Source organism: Bos indicus, chromosome 6, assembly GCF_029378745.1.
Source record: "Bos indicus isolate NIAB-ARS_2022 breed Sahiwal x Tharparkar chromosome 6, NIAB-ARS_B.indTharparkar_mat_pri_1.0, whole genome shotgun sequence".
Classification (NCBI taxonomy): Eukaryota; Metazoa; Chordata; class Mammalia; order Artiodactyla; family Bovidae; genus Bos; species Bos indicus.
In genome coordinates this window covers 59,822,331-59,842,692 of record NC_091765.1, presented here as the reverse complement: position 1 = coordinate 59,842,692, position 20,362 = coordinate 59,822,331, and the positions used below count along the sequence as shown (strand labels likewise).

The following is a 20,362-nucleotide window of genomic DNA, read 5'->3' as shown; positions in this document are numbered from 1 at the left end:
TTTTTCACAAACATATTTATTCCAAAGGAATTGTATGCGAATACCAAGTGTTATTTTTTCAAAGTCGTATTTGGATTGTTTAAATTGCCAAACCAAACAGGCTTTTCTAATATGTGCTAATTTAATTCTAATTAATGATTATAGTAATCGTTTGTAAAGGGACTTCTAACTCTAAGACAATTTGTTGACATTGTGATTTAACTATGTAATATTTTTGTTTATTCCAAAAGTCCCAGTGTCTAAAAAATAACTTCCTATAAAAGTTCAAAGAGTCTCTGAAAATGTAGAAATTACAATAATTTAGGATAGTCCTAGAATAGCTATTGGTTTTGAAACCTAGCCATATTTAGGCCATTTATAATACCAAACAACAACAGAAAAAGAATCACAATAGGTGACAACCTGACCAGTCAAAAAGACTGGTGAAGCTGAAAATATCACATACCACAAGAGTGAGGAAAACAAGCCACCTCAAGAATTTTAAATATTTCACATCTTATTTTAAGATATACATTATAATCTGATCTTACTAAAAAATTCAGTGATTTTTTTTTTAGAAAAACCTCAGTGATCAGATTTACTAGAATCTGCCAGGTCATAGAGTATCTCTAAACTACAAATTAAGGTCTTATCAATTAACTGAAAACAGCAAGGAGATCAAATCAGTCAATTCTAAAGGAAATCAACCCTGAATACTCATTGGAAGGACTGATGCTGAAGCTGAAGCTCCAAGACTTTGGCCACTTGACGCAAAGAGTCAACTCACTGGAAAAGACCCTGATGCTGGGAAAGATGGAGGGCAGAAGGACAAAGGGGAGACAGAGGATGAGATCATTGGATGGCATCAACGACTCAATGGACAAGAGTTTGAGCAAATTCCAAGAGATAGTGAAGGACAGGGAAGCTCGGTGTGCTGCAGTTCACGAAGTCGCAGAGTCAGACATGACTTAGCAACTGAACAACAACATCTTACAATTAATTATCTTCTTCATGCATTATGCCTAATTTTTATTTTATATTCTTTGCTTTAAAAGAATTTAAAGTGTATTTCTCCTTTGGAAAATTCTGAGAAATTACTGAGAAATTTTCCAGAAATTCTCTTACTGAGGCTCTACTTAAGCAGGAATATCTTTAGGATCAAAAGAGTATAGCTTCTATTATCAAATTCACAGAAAGACAAGAAAAATCACTGACAGAAAAAAAAAATTACGTTGAAAAGTCAAAGAAACTTATTTGTTCATCATTATGTGAAGTGAAGTGAAGTGAAAGTTGCTCAGTCGTGTCTGACTCTTTGCGACGCCATGGACTATACAGTCCATGGAATTCTCTAGGCCAGAGTACTGGAGTGGGTAGCCTTTCCCTTCTCCAGGAGAACTTCCCAACCCAGGTATAAGAGATAAAAAGGTAGGTTAGAACCATAAAGAAAAGTTTCAGTAGCAGAAAACAGCATTTCAACAAAAAGTGTCACATCATTTGAGTATAAGTTCTAGGCTTTCCTTATTTTTTATGAAAATCTATTTCTCCAATTAATTACATATGTAAATTGAACAGGATATCTGAAACAACACTAAATTATAAGATCCTACTGAAGAGACTGTTCCTTGGATTATATAAACACGTAAAGTTGGTAACGGTAGCATATTTCCAACTTAATTAACAAGTGGGGAAAATAAATATGAAAGTGGAAGAATCCCATCATTCTTTCTACGCCCCCATTCTATCAATATATATTTCAACCAATACAAAGGTGTTCCTTTGAGCAGTCAAATGAGTAGGAAAAAGAGGGGAAAAGGTTGTAAGATCACCAACTAAGAATTTTTTTTCCTTGAGAACTAAACTAATAATCTCTAAGGTCTTTTCCCTTTTGATTTTGAAATTCTCTAATACTAATTTTCAGAATTCCAAAAAAAGTTAAGAAAAAGAAATGCAAAAGAAACCAAATTCTCTTGCGACTTCATATAGTTAGATAGGTTGAAAAAGAACAAAAATTAAATTCAGAGCAAAGCAAAGTATCTGTTTGAACTTGTCTTACTGAAAAGTTAGATAGAAAAAGAAGAGTACTTAATTTAAGATTTGAAAGTTTCTAAAATTTTTCTCTAAAAAATTTTGCTTCAAATATGAACTCTTCAATAGCAAAACAGTCATTTCTTATTACTAACTTATGAATGAAATTATCTTCAAATGAAATATTTCTTTCATGTTTTTCTAGAATGAAAAAATTTACAGAAATAAAATTATAGACAAGAAATATACATCTGCAAAATTAAATCCAAAACAACAGATTTAACATAACTGGCTTACTGTTATAGAATATCAACTAATTTTCCAGAAGTAAAAACCTCCAACTTCAAGCTACATTTAAAAACATTTTTCAATTTTAACACTAACTTCAATCAGGTTAAAATAGATTCTAAGACTACAGAAAGTAGAATCAAATGAAAATCACAAACTAAACATATAATCAAACTAGAGTAAGAAACAAAGGCTTAATATTTATAATAACTCATACCAAATCATGCTTTTCCTGTAAGGCAATTTCTTCTGACATTATTTCTCTGAGTGATACTTTTTTAGTTTGAGTGTTCCAATGATCCAATAAGGGTAGCATTTCAGGTGCTGCTAAAGTCTTCAGTAATTTTTTGCCTGTTCTCTGAGATGATTTTTGTTCTGAATTATCAAGACCAATATGCCCAACCAGGGAAGGATCTACAAAAGCAGTATCAATAGTGTCAGACCGTGAATAACAAATGTACAAACTAACAATTATTCTGATGTAAATATATACCTCAGACAGATCCAGAAAACATGACTTTTAACTCTTTGCTTATAATACAGTTTGCAAATTTCAAAATATATCTTCACATAATAAGTATGAAATATGTATAAATGTAGGAATACTTCAAATGAGCAACAATCTGAGTATCACTATAAATCAACCCAATGCTTCCCACTCTTTTTCATATCCCTTCAACAGAGAAAACAGTAACACACATATACACTGATAAACAGAGGAAGCTGCAGCCAGCCAGGAGTGACCAGCTAGAGCAGCTGGTCATCTCTGCCTGGCCACTCCAAGAACTGAAAGGATAAATATTTTTGCAAATCTGTAACCCACTGGAGGCACACAGTAAATATTGAACATTGATATTCAAGAAAAGAAGGAACTGAACATTCTAAGAAGTTCATAACAGTAAGACAACGTATATTTCAGCTTTTCTAAGAGCAACACATTCTGATATACACTTTTGCTCTCCTGGAAAGTGAAGAAATAGCTAATACTATCATCTGAATAACTGATACTATTTGGGAACCTCCAGCTCTCAAATAACTTTGGTTCTTGAAGCTACAATACAGGTCTGGATTAAAGTTAAGAATCTTCACTCTAATAATCTTCAGTCTGGAGTCCTGGTATGAAGTGGGCAGAAGCATCTAGAGAAACTCAAGCACAAAAGCAGGACCTAGAACAGGTCTGCCACTGTGCACTAACCAATTAAGACACTGCATCTAAGAAATCTTCTGGAATCAAATATTTTCAGTTTGGTAGATATACCCAAAAAGCAGGCTTTTATGCTCTAATCATATTAAAATCAATAAAAATTTAAGAGCCAAAGTAATATTTCAATGATGCTATCAAAGACAGGAATATTTTATGCTCTCAAACCAGAACAGTTTTCTATCATTCAGAACAAAATCATTAACAGGAAACACTCTGAATACATGCATTAGAGCACACCTAGGTGCTTCATAGCCTCGTAGTTGAAAAAAAAAATTTTCAACTGAAGTATAGTTGATCTATAATGTTGTGTTAGTTTTCAGTTATAACCTGAAAGTTAAATAATACAAGGACTTTTTTCTTCTTTAAGTTTTATTTTATATCAATATTAAATGTTAAAATTTTTTAAAACTTACCTACAAATCAAAATTCTTTGGTAACATATTTTGTGGAAGTATATTTAAAATGAGTTGAAATTCATACACACACACCAAGTTTCAACATCAAGATAAGAACATCAGAAGTGAAACTATGTGATTTACCTTGCATTAACTTGCCACAAGATACCTCTTCTTGTCTTTGTCGCTCCTAAACACAAAGGCAGAATAGGGGATTGGCAAAGAAGGGCGCATTAGAAAACAAGCTTATGTTATTTTCCTCAGTAATCATTTCTCCTTATAAAACTATCAATCATTCTTGCTAAATCTAATAAATCTAGATAAATATAGATTACATCTATGTATCTCTTCCACTTATAGAGCTCTTATGCTATAATTTTTAAAAAACTGTTAATGAAACTTATTAGCATTTCAAGTCTTTAAAGAACAAAAAACTATTTATGATTTTTTTCCCTAAAATAAAAAATCAATCATATTGAGCTCCATCATTTATTATATAGTTTGGTCAATCTGGATATAATCTAAAACACTGGAAACAGAAAAAATATCAGTAATCTGTTAACTGCTAAAATTCATTCTCTAACTAAAAATTTAATAGAATCTTTGATATAACACAACAGATTATAATGAAGAGCAAAGGTGACAAAATGGACACAAAAGGAGCTCTTTATAAAAAGAAGCCTACCAACCATTACAGATTCTTTCCATTTCTCATGAATCACTTTAGCCAGATTCAGATCTATATGAACCACACAATCCTCAACTGTTAGGGACCCTTGTGAGGAGAGGAAGAAAAGAAAAGAAAATATGACCATTACTCATTATACATATGCAGAAAACATACTCAACTACCTTACACATCATAAAACTAATCTGTATTTTTAATTACTAACCTATGTCTCTAGTTTTAAAACTCTTGGAATATTTTTATGTAGTATGTTATTGTATTCACACTTCTTGGCAGATGCAATTATACAATGTTTCATATACTTAAGTTCTTCATGTCCATTACACTAAATATATTTAGCATGTTCACTTCCATTAAGACTTTCCAATAAGTGTGTCCTAAGGAATTATCTTGCCTTAAGTGTATCTGGAGTAGCATCAAAGGATTAAAAAGATGTATCTGTGCAAACAAGTATGAGGTAAATACCAGAGAAAATTTTCAATATATGCATGGGATGAATACAAACTCTATACTCTCTAGTTTCTTGAAATTATACATTTAAAAATCCTCCACAAACACATGGTGCCAAAAACAATAATGTAGTCAACAGACTTTTACATTTGTTAACATACAAAGTAATTTTAAAATTCAACCTAAACTATCTATATTCTAGTCACAGAAAGATGCACATATAGGTAATAATTTACTTTTTCCTTACCTGAATCAATACCAACAGGGCCAAATAATTCATTGAGCTGAAAAGCCAGTTCAGGGGGCAATGCCAATTCAAGACAGTCTATGGTCAGAGATTTGGTTGTCACTGGAGTGGGATTCAGTGTCTCAGCTTTATCTTCTCCAGTAACTCCAGCTGACAAAGCACTCCCTGCCATTAGAATTGTCTCCATTTCCTGTTCCTCTTCAATCATAAATTCTTCTGTGTTTGGAAATTTCACATAGTCCTTTGAAAGATTTTCATTTTTATTTATTTCAAAAGAGTTAGTAAAATAAGTTTCTTCATGTAACTCAAGATTTGAAGTGCTTGATACAGGGTTCAAAATGTCAGACAAATTCAAAGAAGAAGGTATGTTACCTCCAGTCTCTGCAACTTCTGAATTCTTTTCCATTTCACTCACAGTTTTAGTGGTAGTAGCTTTTAGAGTATCTGGAAAAAACTGCTTCACATTATATAAACCTGAAAGTTCTGTTTGACTATTAGCAAGTACTTCATTACTATTATTTAGCTCTACAGTAGGAAGTATACTTGTTACTAATCCATGTTTTTCAGTAGTTATAGCTCTTATTTCTGCCTGCTCTAAGTTCTCCTTTTTGGAATTACAGGTAGATTGTACATTAGTGTTATTGATATCAATTCCATGGCTAAATTCTGGCACAGAAAAATTAGAATCCTCTAAGCTTCCTCTTTGGCTAATAATTTCCTTCAAATTCAGTCCCAGAGAAAATGGCCCAATTTGTGCTTCATCGTATGATTTTTTTATATTCTCAAATTCAGTATCCTCACATAATTTGGTTTCAGAATCCAATAAAAGGCTTGTGGCCCAAATAATATCTTTGTTACACCTCTCATATAAGTCTTTTAGGGCTTCTAATGAAAAAGATCCAAATAGTTTACAAAGAATGTTAAGATTTTCAGATTCATCAGCATTGGTGAGCTCACTTTCTTCCACATATGTGCTTTTGTCATACATTACCCTATATGGAATTGCTTCTTGAACATCCAATTTTGTGTTAATATTGAAAGTTTTGGGTTTAAATCCATCTAATCTTCCTGTTAATACTCTCAGAGAATCAGAAACACTAATCTTATTTTTTTCTACTTTCCATAAGAGAGCAAAATCCTGTGGTTCAGTCTGGGTACACATGCCTACTCCTATTTCAGGGACTTCTTTAGTCTTTTCTTCTGAAAATTCAGCTAAAGTTTGTGGTCCTATTTTTTCAGGGACAGTTGGCACACTATTGATATAAGGAAGAGACAATGTGTGTTCCCTATGAATCTTTTTACTTGGACAAGTCTTACTCTCATAGGTCATTTCATTGGGCAACATTTCAGAACTTCCTCGAGTACAACCACCCAATGTTTTTAGCTCTTCAGGGCTTGTGCCCCAACAGGCCTCATGTGAAGAGTATAAGGATATTTCATTCATACTGCTGTTGGTTCCAAATTCTAGGCTGGGTTCATTTAAGCCAGCCTTTGGTATTCTTGATCTGTGCTCTCTCTGAGCTAACGAATCGAGGGAAGGCCAGTCACCCACAATGTTGAATGAATCTCTTTCCGGGTTTTTGTAAGTATCATATTCACAGCTACTGAAAGGTTCCGAGGCATCACCACACTGTGACCTGTCGTCATCCTCTACATTTTCATATGGAGGTCCTTGTGGCTGCATACAATCTACACTCACAGATAAACTATTATCTAATATTTTATGTGACTGAGGGCGATTATACTTTTTGTCATTTTGTACAGATGAGGCTTTTTCCATTTTTCGGTTCCTTTTTGTCCTCTGACCAATAGTCTTATCAACTGGCCAGTCACCAACAAAAGACAGCTCGTGTTTTGGAAACTTTTCCAAAGTTGATTTGCTCTTTTGTTTTCCAAAGGCTTTTTTCTTTACTGCCGCTCTTTCTTCCAATATTTCACTAGATAAAGATTTTTCATTTTGATTGGGTACAGGATTTGAAAGACCACAGTCCCCTTGATTATTTTCACCATAACAACTACTTGGTGACATTCTCTCTAACAAACTATCTGCATTGGTTTCACTACACTCTTTTTCAAGAGCCATTTCTACCGGCTCTTCTTTTTCACTTTTGTCTGTAACTTGTACTTCACTTTCAGAATCAGGAAAGTATGTGTTTGGAGCTTCCTGAATGAAAGCATTCTGAATATTGGGATTCATATCACTTATTTCTTTTTTTCCTTTGTTTAAATCTGCGTTAGGGAGATATGCAATATTCTCAGGCAACATATTTTCTTTGGTCACATCAAGTTTCTTCTCTTCAGTTAACTCTAGATGCTTCAAAGACGAGGATAAAACATTTTCTTCTTTTTCAGAAGTAATATCTTCATTGTCTCTTGGGCTGTAAGATTTTTTTTTAAGTATTATAACGAAATCTCTTACTGTTATGATTAGTAATATTAATACTGTTAATATATTTAAACTAAAGAACATTAATATTATGATTTAAACTAAAGAATCTTTCAACTGAAAGACAAGATACCTGATCTTACCCTAATACATGATGAACACACCCCTTTATTGTAATCCCAACACCGAGCACAAGGCCTGGCTTACACGAAGCACTCAAAACTTTTTTTGAATTAAATAATTAACAGGAGATTTTCAGTTAAGGTGTTTATGATGCATTAAATATTAAAGTTAAGGTTCTAAATTTGTTCCCAGAACAGGATACCTCCTGGGCTCCTTTCCAACTTACTAAAGCTTAATACATGTGAAACTAGGTCTGCCTCTGTACCACCTGTCTTTTGCTACCAAGGAAAATGCTTAAGATTGATTTACAAAGTCACAGTCAGTCAACATGATTTGCACAATTAAGTCAAATGAGAGAAAGGGAGGACAGCTCTCAATTGAGATGTCACTTGCTAAAAATATTTTTTAAACCACCCTCAATGTTATTTTCAGACTCAGAGCACTTTTGCCAAATCATTATATTAATACTTTCAATTTCAGTGCATTTTCCTTATTTGTCAACTCATCTTCCTTTCTATACTGCAGGAGTTCTCAAAGACCCACCTCTCCCATGAAGCCTTCCTAAGTGAAATCACACCTAACCAGTTTTCTACATCCAGATGCTATTATAAGTCCTTTACAAGTATTAATTCATAATCCTTATGAGATCCTTATAAGCAAAGTGTTATTGCCATTTTGCAAATGAGGAGCTGAAATATAGAGAGATCTTATAATCTGTCAAGATTAAGCTTTGGGATATGAAGCCAGGAAATACAGTTAAGGAGCCCATATTCTTATCCATTTTGCAACACTGCAGCATTTATGAATCTTCTTTTCCTAACTCCTTTCCAACAGAGCTTCTCATCCCCTACCATCAAAAAATGTGAGCATTCAGACCTCTCTACATATTTAAGGCTCTTCTTTCCTCACCTACTTATTCAATTGTTTATGTGCCCTAAATATTTTTTAACAGAATCAGTACTATCCTGAACTACAAACATCCAAAGGCTGTGACTTGTATTATTTAATCATGAGTAATACATTTTTATGATAGTTTGAAAGTATTTTTATTAATATCTAAGAGAATTAAGAAGTAATGTAACTACAAAACAACAACAGGGGGTAGATAAGGTAACATAAATACTGCAATAGCAGCAAGTTAAATAAAGAAGACAGGAATATTCATAGCATAAAGATGGACCTACATAAATCAGAAGACAATGAATCTCCCACATATGTCATCACTCACATAAACTTTTACTTCTCTTGCTAACCATAAGTATCCTGCTCTACGTAAAACTATACCTAAACCTTATAAACAACAAATGCCTAACTTATTTTTACAGTTATTTTGCAGTGATTTTAGAAGTTTCAAAATTATCTTTTTTTTTTTTTTTTTTTTAATTTTTTCTGGGCTTATGGGATCTAGTTCCCTGACCAGGTATCAAACCTGGGCCCACAGCAGTGAGAGCAGAGCCCTAACCATTGGACCACCAGGGAATTCCTTCGAAATTATCACACTTTTTAAATTAGGTTTTTAAATTAAACTTTGGTACATAGAGACTTTAACCTACCTAGTACTTCTGTCACAAGAATATGCACACAATTCAATGCGTTCGATTTTCTCTGGAACTGAAGAACTCATGATTATTGGCACTGAAACAAAACGTTGATAGTGTTCCAACATTCTTGTTATTTTTTCTTTGCTTATCCCATGAATATTACGCCTAAAAATTCCAGGGGGAAAAAAGGGAAAGAGGAACATCAGTAATGGTATTTTTAAAAAATCGGCTCATATAATGTCAAAAAAAAAACATTTCTAATATGTAAAAATATCAAAACTGGTTTATTATGACACAATGTAAACTATTTAATTTTCATTTTCATTTTATTCAGGATGTCCTAAATTACTATTTTCTTAATCATGCCACACAATCTTTTCCAAATATCCTTTATCAAGTTGGAAAAAAACCAGCAAATCTTAATCACTTTAAAAGAACTTATTCACAAGTGCTATTAAAAAAAAACACCTCATAAGAATATGGCCATCATTTTAATTACTAACTAGTGACTAAAAAATTTCTACTCAGAGGCTCTTACTTACACCAGTACAGCAGACAAAATGTCCCAAAGGACTCTCCTATTACAATAAAATTGGATCCCATATAAATTAAAGTAAACACACACTTTAATACATCTTAAGTTCAAGCGAAGAGAAAAAAAAATTCCTATTTGAAGTTTCTGGATGTCCAAATATGAAATCTGCTATATTTGTGCTTTCACTCATTGTAGTTTATTTCTTTGTTTTTGTTTATAAGCTCGTATACTTAGCTGAATCTAATATATGGGAATCCTTAGGCCTGAAACTGAAAGTGCTTTCATTCATACAGCAACAGGAGTTGCATCTGCCAAGAGGCAAGATGGTATGCTTTAGTTCTTTAAGAGTTTTATCTTAACGAAAACATCTCAATTGCAACTCTCCTGTCTCAGGTTGGATCCAAGTATTTAGTGTCTGGATCCTGGGGCTAGTATCAGCATTTGCCAGCTGGGCAAATCTGGCTTTCATATTTACATACCTCCATCTTGTCTGGTTTCAGATCACAAAGAAGCAAAGAGATAGAAAATATGAAAGAGAGGTTAAGAGACATAGACATAGAGGACAGACCAAAAGGTCTAGTATGTATCTATCCAAGTCCCAGAAAGAGAAGAGAGAGTACGTGGGACAGAAACAATTTAAAGAAAAATGGTTTAAGAATTTTCCAGAACTGATGAAAGACAATCTCCTAATCTCACAAGTTCAACAAATCCCAAGCAAGATAAATAAGAAATCCACAACTAGAAACATAATACTGAAATTGTCATTCACCAAAGACAGAAATCATATTACAAGCAACTAGAAATTTGATAAATGAATTATCTACAAAGAAAACAACCATTAGAATTATACTTGACAATAATAGTAATGGAATCCAGAAGACAGTTAAATGTTATCAATAACAGAAACTGTAAATCTAGAATATATACACTCAGCAAAAGCTTATAAGAATGAGCACAATAAAAGAACTTCCAGATTAAAAAAAAAAAAGTTTGACATAAAGCATGCCTAAATTGTAAAGAAAATTCTAAAAGATGAATGTCAGGCAGAAGAAAATTCTCAGATGAAAGGCCTATGATGAAAGAAAAATTAAGCACAAAGCAATAACTAAATGAGTGAAAACAAATACTACCTGTACATTCTAGACAGTCAGAGCCTGTAAGCTGGAAGGAAGGTTAATTATCAGAGTTAATATGTTTGAAAGTTCTTGTATGTGGGAAGAGGAAGGCTAAGAAAATGGTTTAACTTAAAAGTCTGCATGATAAAACTTTTAATGTAACCACTGAAAGACTTAAAATAGTATATGTAATCTCCAAACTAGTAGAGAAGGAAAAAATGAGCAAGCAAATCTGCATTCAATTTTTAAAAATCCGAAGTAAGGCAAGATAGGAGGAAAAAATCAAATATTTAATTTTCTGTGATAGGAAAAAACAATCACAAAAAATGTGAGATAAATAAAAAGTACACAGAATGAGGCAGTAAGAAACAAGACCAATTATATGAATAACCAAAGTAACTGTAAAAAAACTAAAATATCAGTTAAAAGCTAAAGACAGAGTGAATTTTTTAAAACCCAGCCATACTGGTCATAAGAGATACACCTAAACACAAAGATACTGAAAGGTTGAAAGGAAAAGTATAGAAAAATTAATAACACTCAAATACTAACTAAAAAAAGTTGGTATATTTCTATTTATATTAGACAATTAGATTTTATAACAAAAATTAATACTAATAAAAGAAAACCAGTGGACAAAGATAAAAGCTTCCATTAGAGTGATGCAAAGATCTTAAGACTATATGGACTTCAAAAAATATCCTTAGTATATTTAAAACAAAAAATAGAATTATAGGGAAAGACTATTATAATCAACATAATAGTGGTAGAGGAAGATTTCAACACACCTCTCACAGTAGATTTTTCTCATCCCTCTCTTAAAGATTAACTCATTAAGCAAAATTTTCAAAAAAGTTATATATAATGTGAGCAAATGAATAAGCATGATTTAATGATATAGTAATACACTATAACCATCATACATTCTTATCAAGCAAATATGAACATTATAACAAACTGATAATGAACTAGTAAAATACATCTTTAAAAATATCAGAGAATTAGTTTGATACAAACCACATAATCTTATCTACTGAAGTAAAGTTGAAAATCAATTTTTTGAGAAGATAAATTTTATATCCATCTACTCAAAAATTCAAAATATAGTTCTAAATAACCCAAAGGTTAAAGAATAAAAGTAACAGTAATGCAAACTAGAAAATAAATGTTTAAAAGAAGATATTACACAGTAAAATTCTAGGAGCAGCTAGCATGGCACGTAAGGAAATTTACAGCATTAAATGCTCATACTAGAAAATAACCTGAACTTTCAGTTCAAGCCTTACAAAAATAACAATAAACAAAGCAAAATAGTTTTTTTTTTAAAGCAAAGAAACTAGAATAAAAGAGAAGCAGAAAAGAATTAAACATAAAACAAACGTATAATAGAAAGCTCAACAAAGCAGAGATGTTTATTTGAAAATGCTAATAAAAAATCTGATCTCTAGTGAGAATAAACAAGAAAAAAAGAAAATACATGTAAACATATTAGGATTAAAAAGGGGAACTAAGTATAGATGTAGCAGAGATTTAAACTTGAAGAGAATATCAACCATCTTAATAAAAAGTCAATAAATTTGAAAACTTTGGTATAATGGACAAATTCCAATTGAAACTTCTTACAAAGAAAACACACAATACAGATAGTTTCGTAAGTAAATCCTATCAAACATTCAAACTTACATAAACTCAGAAAAGAGAAAAAAAGAAAATACTTCCCAACTAACTCTATGAACCTAAAACCATCATACCAAAACCAGGCAAGACAGGGCAAAGAATAAAAACTGTAAGTCAATCTCACTCATTCATGCCGATGCAAAAATCCTAAACAAAATATTAGAAAACCAAATCTAGTAACGTATCAAGAGGATAATAAAAAGGAATAAAATACTGATTCATGCTACAACATGGGTGAACCTTGAAAACATTATGTTAAGTGAAGCTGCCAGACACAAAAGTTCACACATGATTCCACTTACATGAAATGTTCAGAACAGGCAAATTAACAGAGACAGAAAAGCAGATTAGTGATTGCCAAGGGGTAAAGTGGAACTGGGAGTGACTAGCAATCGCAGGTACAGGGTTTCTTTTTGAGGTGATGAAAACATTCATTAATTAGACAGTGGTGATGGTTGCACAATGTTGTAAATATCCTGAAGACAAGCTGTCCTTCAGTTAATACTGAAATCAGTTCAAATTACCAAGAAGAAAATATCCTGACCAAAATTAATTTAGGGCAATCTCTATGGGAATACAAAGCACAAAACAAAATACACTGTCCATGTCCTGAGTAACATTTTCATCCAAATTAAACAATTAAAGAAAAAAGTATAATCTTGTGGGGGAAAGCAGAGTGAGTAGTGAAAAACCCAAACAGCTAACATTTGCTACCTTTTCTGTTTACATGTTCTCCCTTCCCTCCAGCACGATAAGTCACCAGGCAGCTACCACAATTTGTTCCTTCCAATGGCACATAGTTCAGGTTTGCCAAACCCTAGTCTCTTCTAGTTTCAGATATCGACATTATATTTTTAATAAGTAACAAAGTACTGGCTATATAACACAACTGGAATTTTTCTGTTTAATAACTCAATTTCAGAATAAGAAGATACAAATTCTTCCTAAACTGAAAAAGAGAACCTACAGGCAATAAAAATTTTGTCAATTTTTAAGTGGCAAAGCCACAATCTAATCCATTTTGTTTTATTCATTATTTACAAGAGGAAAATAATCTAGATGGACTTTCTCTCACTCTCACAAAACTAAAACATTTTATATAAGCTCCAAGTTTTACCTTGCAAGTTCCTTCGGTTTGAATTTCCACCATGTATCCGGTTCCCGGAAAAGGACTTTATATTTATGTTTTTGAGACTACATACAAAAAAGACAAATGCATTTTTAAATAATTACTTCCATGAAATTAAATTTTCCCCAAATTCACAGCATGTTAAAACTGAAAGAATATAAAAGATTATCTATCTTGATGAGTGTGTTACCAGGCAAGATGAAGTCTCTCTGATCCAACAACAAACTTCTAGAAATTTATGCTACTGATAAAAACTTATGTCAGAGTGCAAAATTATATACACAGCAGAATATCTAGTTCATCATTATTTGTAATAGCAAAAGAATACACACAACACAGTGTCTATTAATATGGAACTGGCTAAATAAAGGAGGATATAATCACACAATGAAAATACATACAATGGCTTTTAAAATCCTCTGTTAATGAGAAAATGTTCTTAATGTAAATTGTTAAGAAAGTAAGATACAGAATTTTCACTAGAATAAAAAAAGATAATCTGCATATGTATAGATAACTTCTGGAAGGAGTCTCAAAAATACTATGAAAAGTATCTACCTCAAGGGAATAGGACTTTAGGCTTTCTTTTTTATGGCTTGAATACCTATCAGAATACATACATGACTTTTATAATTTTAAAACTATTTTAAATGACAACGCATTCTTTTTTTTTTTTTTTTGGCCACACTGCACAGCTTGAGGGAATCTTAGTTTCCCAACCAGGGATTAAACAGGCACCCTCGGCAGTGAAAGCATAAAGTCCTAACTACTGGTCTGCCAGGGAATCATGGAATTCCCAATGACAGCTACTGAGAAACTATTTTTCAAAACTCTAGTATTTTGGCACAGCAATGCCAAATAAAAAAAGAGAGAGAAACTATTCTACCTGAACTTTTTCCATCTCAACTGATGTCAATCTTCAGTTACACAGGCCAAAACCCAACTTGATGCCATACTTAATGCCTCTCTTTCACATCCGTATCAATCCAATAAGAAATTCAACTGGCTCTACTTTAAAAATATATCCAGAATTTAATCTCTACTCACCATGACCTTCACTGCTCCCATGTTGGTCTGAACCATGTCATCTCTTTAACTACCACGAAAGCCCTTTAACAAGTCTCCTTCCTGCTTCCATTCTCCCCCACTCCCAAGTCTATTCTCAACACTGCCCTACAGTGATTCTTTTAACAGTCAGATCATGTCACTACTCTGCTCAAAACCCTGTTATGAACTAATGAATTTATTCTCTCAAATCTTTTATGTGGAAACTCCCATTCCACCATGTGACTGCGTTTGGAGACAGGACCTTTATGGAAGTAATAAGGGTTAAATGAAGTCAAATGTTTAGGGCACTAGTGTCCCTGTAAGAAGAGACACCAGAGAACTTGTTCTCTCTACCATGTGAGAACACAGCAAGAAGAGAACTCTCAACAGAACTTGATCCTCCTGGACCTTGATCTGGGACATCTAGTTTCCAAAATTGTGAGAAAATAAAATTCCTCTTGTTTAAGCTATCTAGTCTATGGTAATCTTTATGGCAACCTGAGCAGACTAATGTATCTTCCATGTCACTCAAGGTAAAATCCTAAGTCCTCACAGAGACCTAGGCATAAGCCCTTACATAAGTCTGCCCTGCCTTCTCCCTAACCACCATTACATCTCTGACCTCACCTCCCACTATTGATCCCCTCAGTCTTATGACAAGATGTCAATAGTGGTCATTGCTATTTTCTGTCATTCTGACAGAAAAGTTCAAAGATCAACCCAGACACCAAGGTAGTAGTGACATAATACCCTGTAATGAGCCTGCTCACTTCCATCTCCTCACCTCAGCACCAAATTTCTATAACTTATTCAATGGCTGGCAATAGTCCAGGTCTCTAATTACCTAAAGGGGTATATTTAACTCTTAGAATCAAATTAATTTTAAATGCACACATACACACAGAGAAAAAGAGACTAAGCATTTAAAGACTTTTTCAACTCCCATTATCAATGGACAAATCTTAACAATAAATTATATTACTTAAGAGGATTCTGACTTAGGTCAACCTATATGATAGTCCACAAGGGAAAATACTACTTTGCCATATATTTTATGTGTGTGTGTGCACATACACACACACACATATTTATGTTTAGCCAGTAGAAACTAAGCTACTTGACTGCTCCCTATTTATCCCTAACTTACTATTTTAGCTACTTTTGTGAATGACAGTCAAGACAGTAATAGACTATTATCTCCAATCTATCCCACTCTTCTACACTTTCATTATCTTAATAACAAAAGAAGCAAAAGGTGATCCTCTCCTCTACAGTAATTCCTGCATCTACTTCTTTATGAAGACAAAAGCATTTGGCATCTAAGATAAACAGGAGTCCTTTATATTTCTAAGTAGAGTTGAAAAGAGTCAAGGAATCAGTATTGGAAAAAAGGATTTACATTTTTAATTGTTATATAATAAATAAGGGAAAAGATAACATTATAGAAGGCTGAAGCCTAAATGAAAATCAGAAACATATAATTTGGGGGCTTCTTTATTTACTACATAGGAAAATAAAGTGTTAAAAAATTTTCTAAGATGACAGCAGGAAGCTAAGAAAAACCTACAGAGGAGTCAAGTAAAGTTAAGGGGAAAGCACGTCCCTGTGGTAAATATATTAGTCTAGAAATTAGGAACTCCTAAGGCCAGAAAGCAAACTGAATTTCAGCCTCAAAGAAGTCTGTTTCCTCTACCACGCTGCACAGAAGTAAAATCTCACTTGCTTTCAAAGGAAACATAATTTTCTTTAGCAAAGTAAAGAATCACACCTTCAAAACAGTACAAACACACTAGGCACAGTAAAGGGGGTATAAGCTGGATGTGTTAAAAATACAGAATAGCAAGTATAACATTCATTAACTAAAGAAACAAGCTGAGCTTCAATGTGCCAGACATGTGCTAATCTTGGGAGAATAAAACAAATAATACACATACTCACAAAAGCTTCACTCATCAATTTACTCAACAAATATATATTTAGTATATGCCAGTGCTATACTTTGTAGATTCAATGATGAATAAAACAACAGCCCTACCCTCAAGAAAAATAGATGGCTTAAAGCCAAATTCAGCCCATCAGCCAATATTTGAACAGATTAGGAACTAAGGATATATAAATATAAATATAAATATAAATATATATATATATATATATATTTTTTTTTTTTATGTTTAAAGGATTGCTTAAAAAGAATATGCAACAGACTGCGGCCTGTAAAACCTAAAATATTGACTATCTGGTGTTTTCTAGACAAAAATTTGTCAACTCATGACCTACTGATAAAAACAATGTACTTAGTGCTATAACAGAAATAAGCCAGGGTGCCATGAAAGAAGAGTGCCCAAGTCAGCTTTTTAGTAAATGAATGAATGCTAACTTACTAAAAAGTCAGGACTGTTTGCTTGAATTCACTTAAGTATTAGTATCCCCCCAAAATTCCAAACCCATTATTAAAGACTTATGACAATTTATGGTACAAACCAAAGCAACATATGGTTTCATTTCCCATGCCTGTAGGTTTGTATTATCTATTATTACAGGAGACACCTTCTTCTCAAATGCTTCTTTTGCTGAAAAACAGAAAATGAGAAATCACTTTTAATAACTATGTTTTAAAAAATCTAATCTTATTGATTAGATTTGAAATTTCATAATTTGAAAATCATAGATATGTGCTAATTTTACTCACAATTCTACTTCTAAATACGCTGAAGAAGGAAATGGCAACCCACTCCAGTATTCTTGCCTGGAAAATCCCATGGACAGAGGAGCCTGACGGGCCACAGTCCACAGGGTCACAAGAGTCAGACACGACTTAGCAACTAAACCACCACTACTTCTAAATACTATTTTGAGTATATGAAAAACTAAAGTACAGGAAAATGCTGAATAATAAATCCTAAATACTAAAATTATAATCAGAAATTAAATAAAAACTGGTCTAAATTTGATGTGTATATTAAATGTATAGACAGCATAAATAGGGGGGAAGTTTTCATTAAAACCAATAAAAAGACAATAATCCAATTTAAAAATGGCAAAAGATCTAAATAGAAAGCTCTCCAAAGGAGATAAACAAGTAGCCAATAAACAGACAAAAAGCGATCAGGGAAATGCAAATCAAAACCACAATGAGATACCACTTAACACCCATCATTAGGAAAGCCATAGTCCAAAAGATCAGATTAAAAAAAGTTTTTTAATTTAAAAAAAAAAAAAGACAAGTGTTAGTAAAGATGAAGAAAAGTTGGAACTCTCATATACTGCTACTGAGAATGTAAAATGGTGCTCTTGCTTTGGAAAATAGCTTGACAGTTCCTAGAAAGGTAAAACATAGACAGGTATGTTCATAGCAACATTATTCATAATAGCCAAAAAATGAAAACAATACAAATATCCATCAACTAATGAATGGATAAATGAAATGTGGCATATCCACATAATGGAATATTATTCAGCCATAAAAAAGAATAAATTACTGATACTTTCTACAACACAGATGAACCTTGAAAACATTATGCTAAGTGAAAAAAAACCATTCACAAAAGACCACATATTATATGAGTCTACTTGGATAAAATGTCGAGAATAGATAAACCTATAGAAAGTGAAGTAGTGGTTGCCTGGGGTTGGGAGAGAGTTAAGGAGAAATGAGGAGGGACTGCTAATGGGTATGTGGTCTTTCTGAAGTGATAAAAATGTTCTAAATTTGATTGTGGTGATGGTTGTACAACAAGGAATATGTTTAAAACTATCTGACTCTTATCTCACTCAATAAAGCTTTTTTAAAAAGTTCTGCCAATTAATTTCAAATTATTATTGCTGCAGTTGTTGTTACAGAAAGGCAAGTTGAACTACTGATAAGCACTCTTCATTCTCATTTAACCTTTATAAGAAATCTAGGGGATTAGTACTATTAAACTCTTTTACAGATGAGGACACAGGATCCTGGAGACTACAAATAACTTGCTTAAGAGCACACAGCTGGTAACTGGCAAATCCAAGACTGCACTTGATCACATCAGACTGTTTTTTATTTGTGTGTTGGTATTTTCATATTCCTGATTTTTACTTTAATATTTAGTTCAAGAAAGAATATAGAAAAATTTAACCATGTCTAAAGATGACAAACTCAAGAATAGCCTTCAAAGTGCATGTATCACAAAAGAAAGGCTAAGTAAAATACTGTCTATATGTCTTAACAAGAATTTCCCATATAAAATTCAAACTATTCATAACTAAACATTTCATGATAAAATCATCTTCAGTGAATAGTTGCACTAATAAGAAAATTGAGGTTTTACCAATAACCTTCCTGCAGGTTTAGTTTGAGGGAAGTCATTTTCCACTCTCACACAATCCTCTACAAAAATTAGGCCAATTTAGGGAAGACTGGTGGAGAAGGCAATGGCACCCCACTCCAGTACACTTGCCTGGAAAATCCCATGGACGGAGGAGCCTGGAAGGCTGCAGTCCATGGGGTCTATAAGAGTCGGACACGACTGAGTGACTTCACTTTGACTTTTCACTTTCATGCATTGGAGAAGGAAATGGCGACCCACTCCAGTATTCTTGCCTAGAGAATCCCAGGAATGGGGGAGCCTGGTGGGCTGCCGTCTGTGGGCGTCGCACAAAGTCGGACACGACTGAAACGACTTAGCAACAGCAGCAGCAGGGAAGACTAATGGTTAACAATGCAAATTCTATTTTAGGAAACTGGAACCAGAGCATGCCAGACAACTGTAACCATCTTGAGCTATTTCCAGACCAATGTAGAAAATCTGACTTACTTCTGACAAGATCTCCATTGACTAAATAAAACTTAAACATTTCAGGCAATGTTCTAAGCTATTTTACAAAAATTAACTCATTTAATCCTCATCACAGATCTACGAGACTACCTCCTCCACTTATTATATAATAAGAATTGCTATAGTTATAATTTTATCTATATTATATAGTTATAATTTAGAATGAAAGTTAATTACAACTTAAAAGTTGTATGTCACTCAAAATAAAAACCCCTGGCGGATTTTTTCCTTTATATTGCTCTTAATATTACCCATCACTTGATGTCTATCCTTACCACGATTCTGGTTCCATTCATGTGCTTCTCCTAAGTATCTTACATCAAACTGGTATTGTCCATTTATGTAAAAATAATCATCAGTACTAAGAATAACTCCACTTGGATTATCCTCTTGCAAAGTCCTGTGAATGATAAACGTAATTATTTTCATTAATTATTCTTCTAAATTCTCTCTCCTGATTTTTGCAAGGTCATAATCCAAATTAAAAATTCAAGTATCATTATTTAAAAGAATAAAGATACTTTATTTCTCAAACAAATCACATTGAAAATCTCTAAGCAGAAGTCTGACTCCCAAGAAAACCGAGGCAAGTCTACTTTGCTTTACGTAAATTATTATTTCGGAAACTTTTAAAATATATTATGAAGTCCTTTGTCCTTACTATAAAGGTATGAAGGTTAACACAATTTTAAATATCAAGAAAACCAGTAACTAACAATGCT

The 20,362-nt window shown here is 32.9% G+C and overlaps 1 protein-coding gene across 5 annotated transcripts in view; it reads right to left on the bottom strand.

The window, feature by feature from the left end:
- N4BP2 (NEDD4 binding protein 2) overlaps window positions 1–20,362 on the bottom strand; it is a 140,758-nt gene that overhangs the window by 112,199 nt on the left and 8,197 nt on the right. For all 5 annotated transcript variants that reach the window (XM_070791325.1, XM_070791326.1, XM_070791327.1 and 2 more), the window contains 8 exons: window positions 19,916–20,040; window positions 17,311–17,399; window positions 13,771–13,847; window positions 9,339–9,491; window positions 5,277–7,654; window positions 4,581–4,666; window positions 4,036–4,081; window positions 2,510–2,706 (listed from right to left, as the gene is read on the bottom strand). In XM_070791325.1, coding sequence (XP_070647426.1) covers window positions 2,510–2,706; window positions 4,036–4,081; window positions 4,581–4,666; window positions 5,277–7,654; window positions 9,339–9,491; window positions 13,771–13,847; window positions 17,311–17,399; window positions 19,916–20,040 — 3,151 coding nt within the window. The remainder of the gene's footprint in view (window positions 1–2,509; window positions 2,707–4,035; window positions 4,082–4,580; window positions 4,667–5,276; window positions 7,655–9,338; window positions 9,492–13,770; window positions 13,848–17,310; window positions 17,400–19,915; window positions 20,041–20,362) is intronic.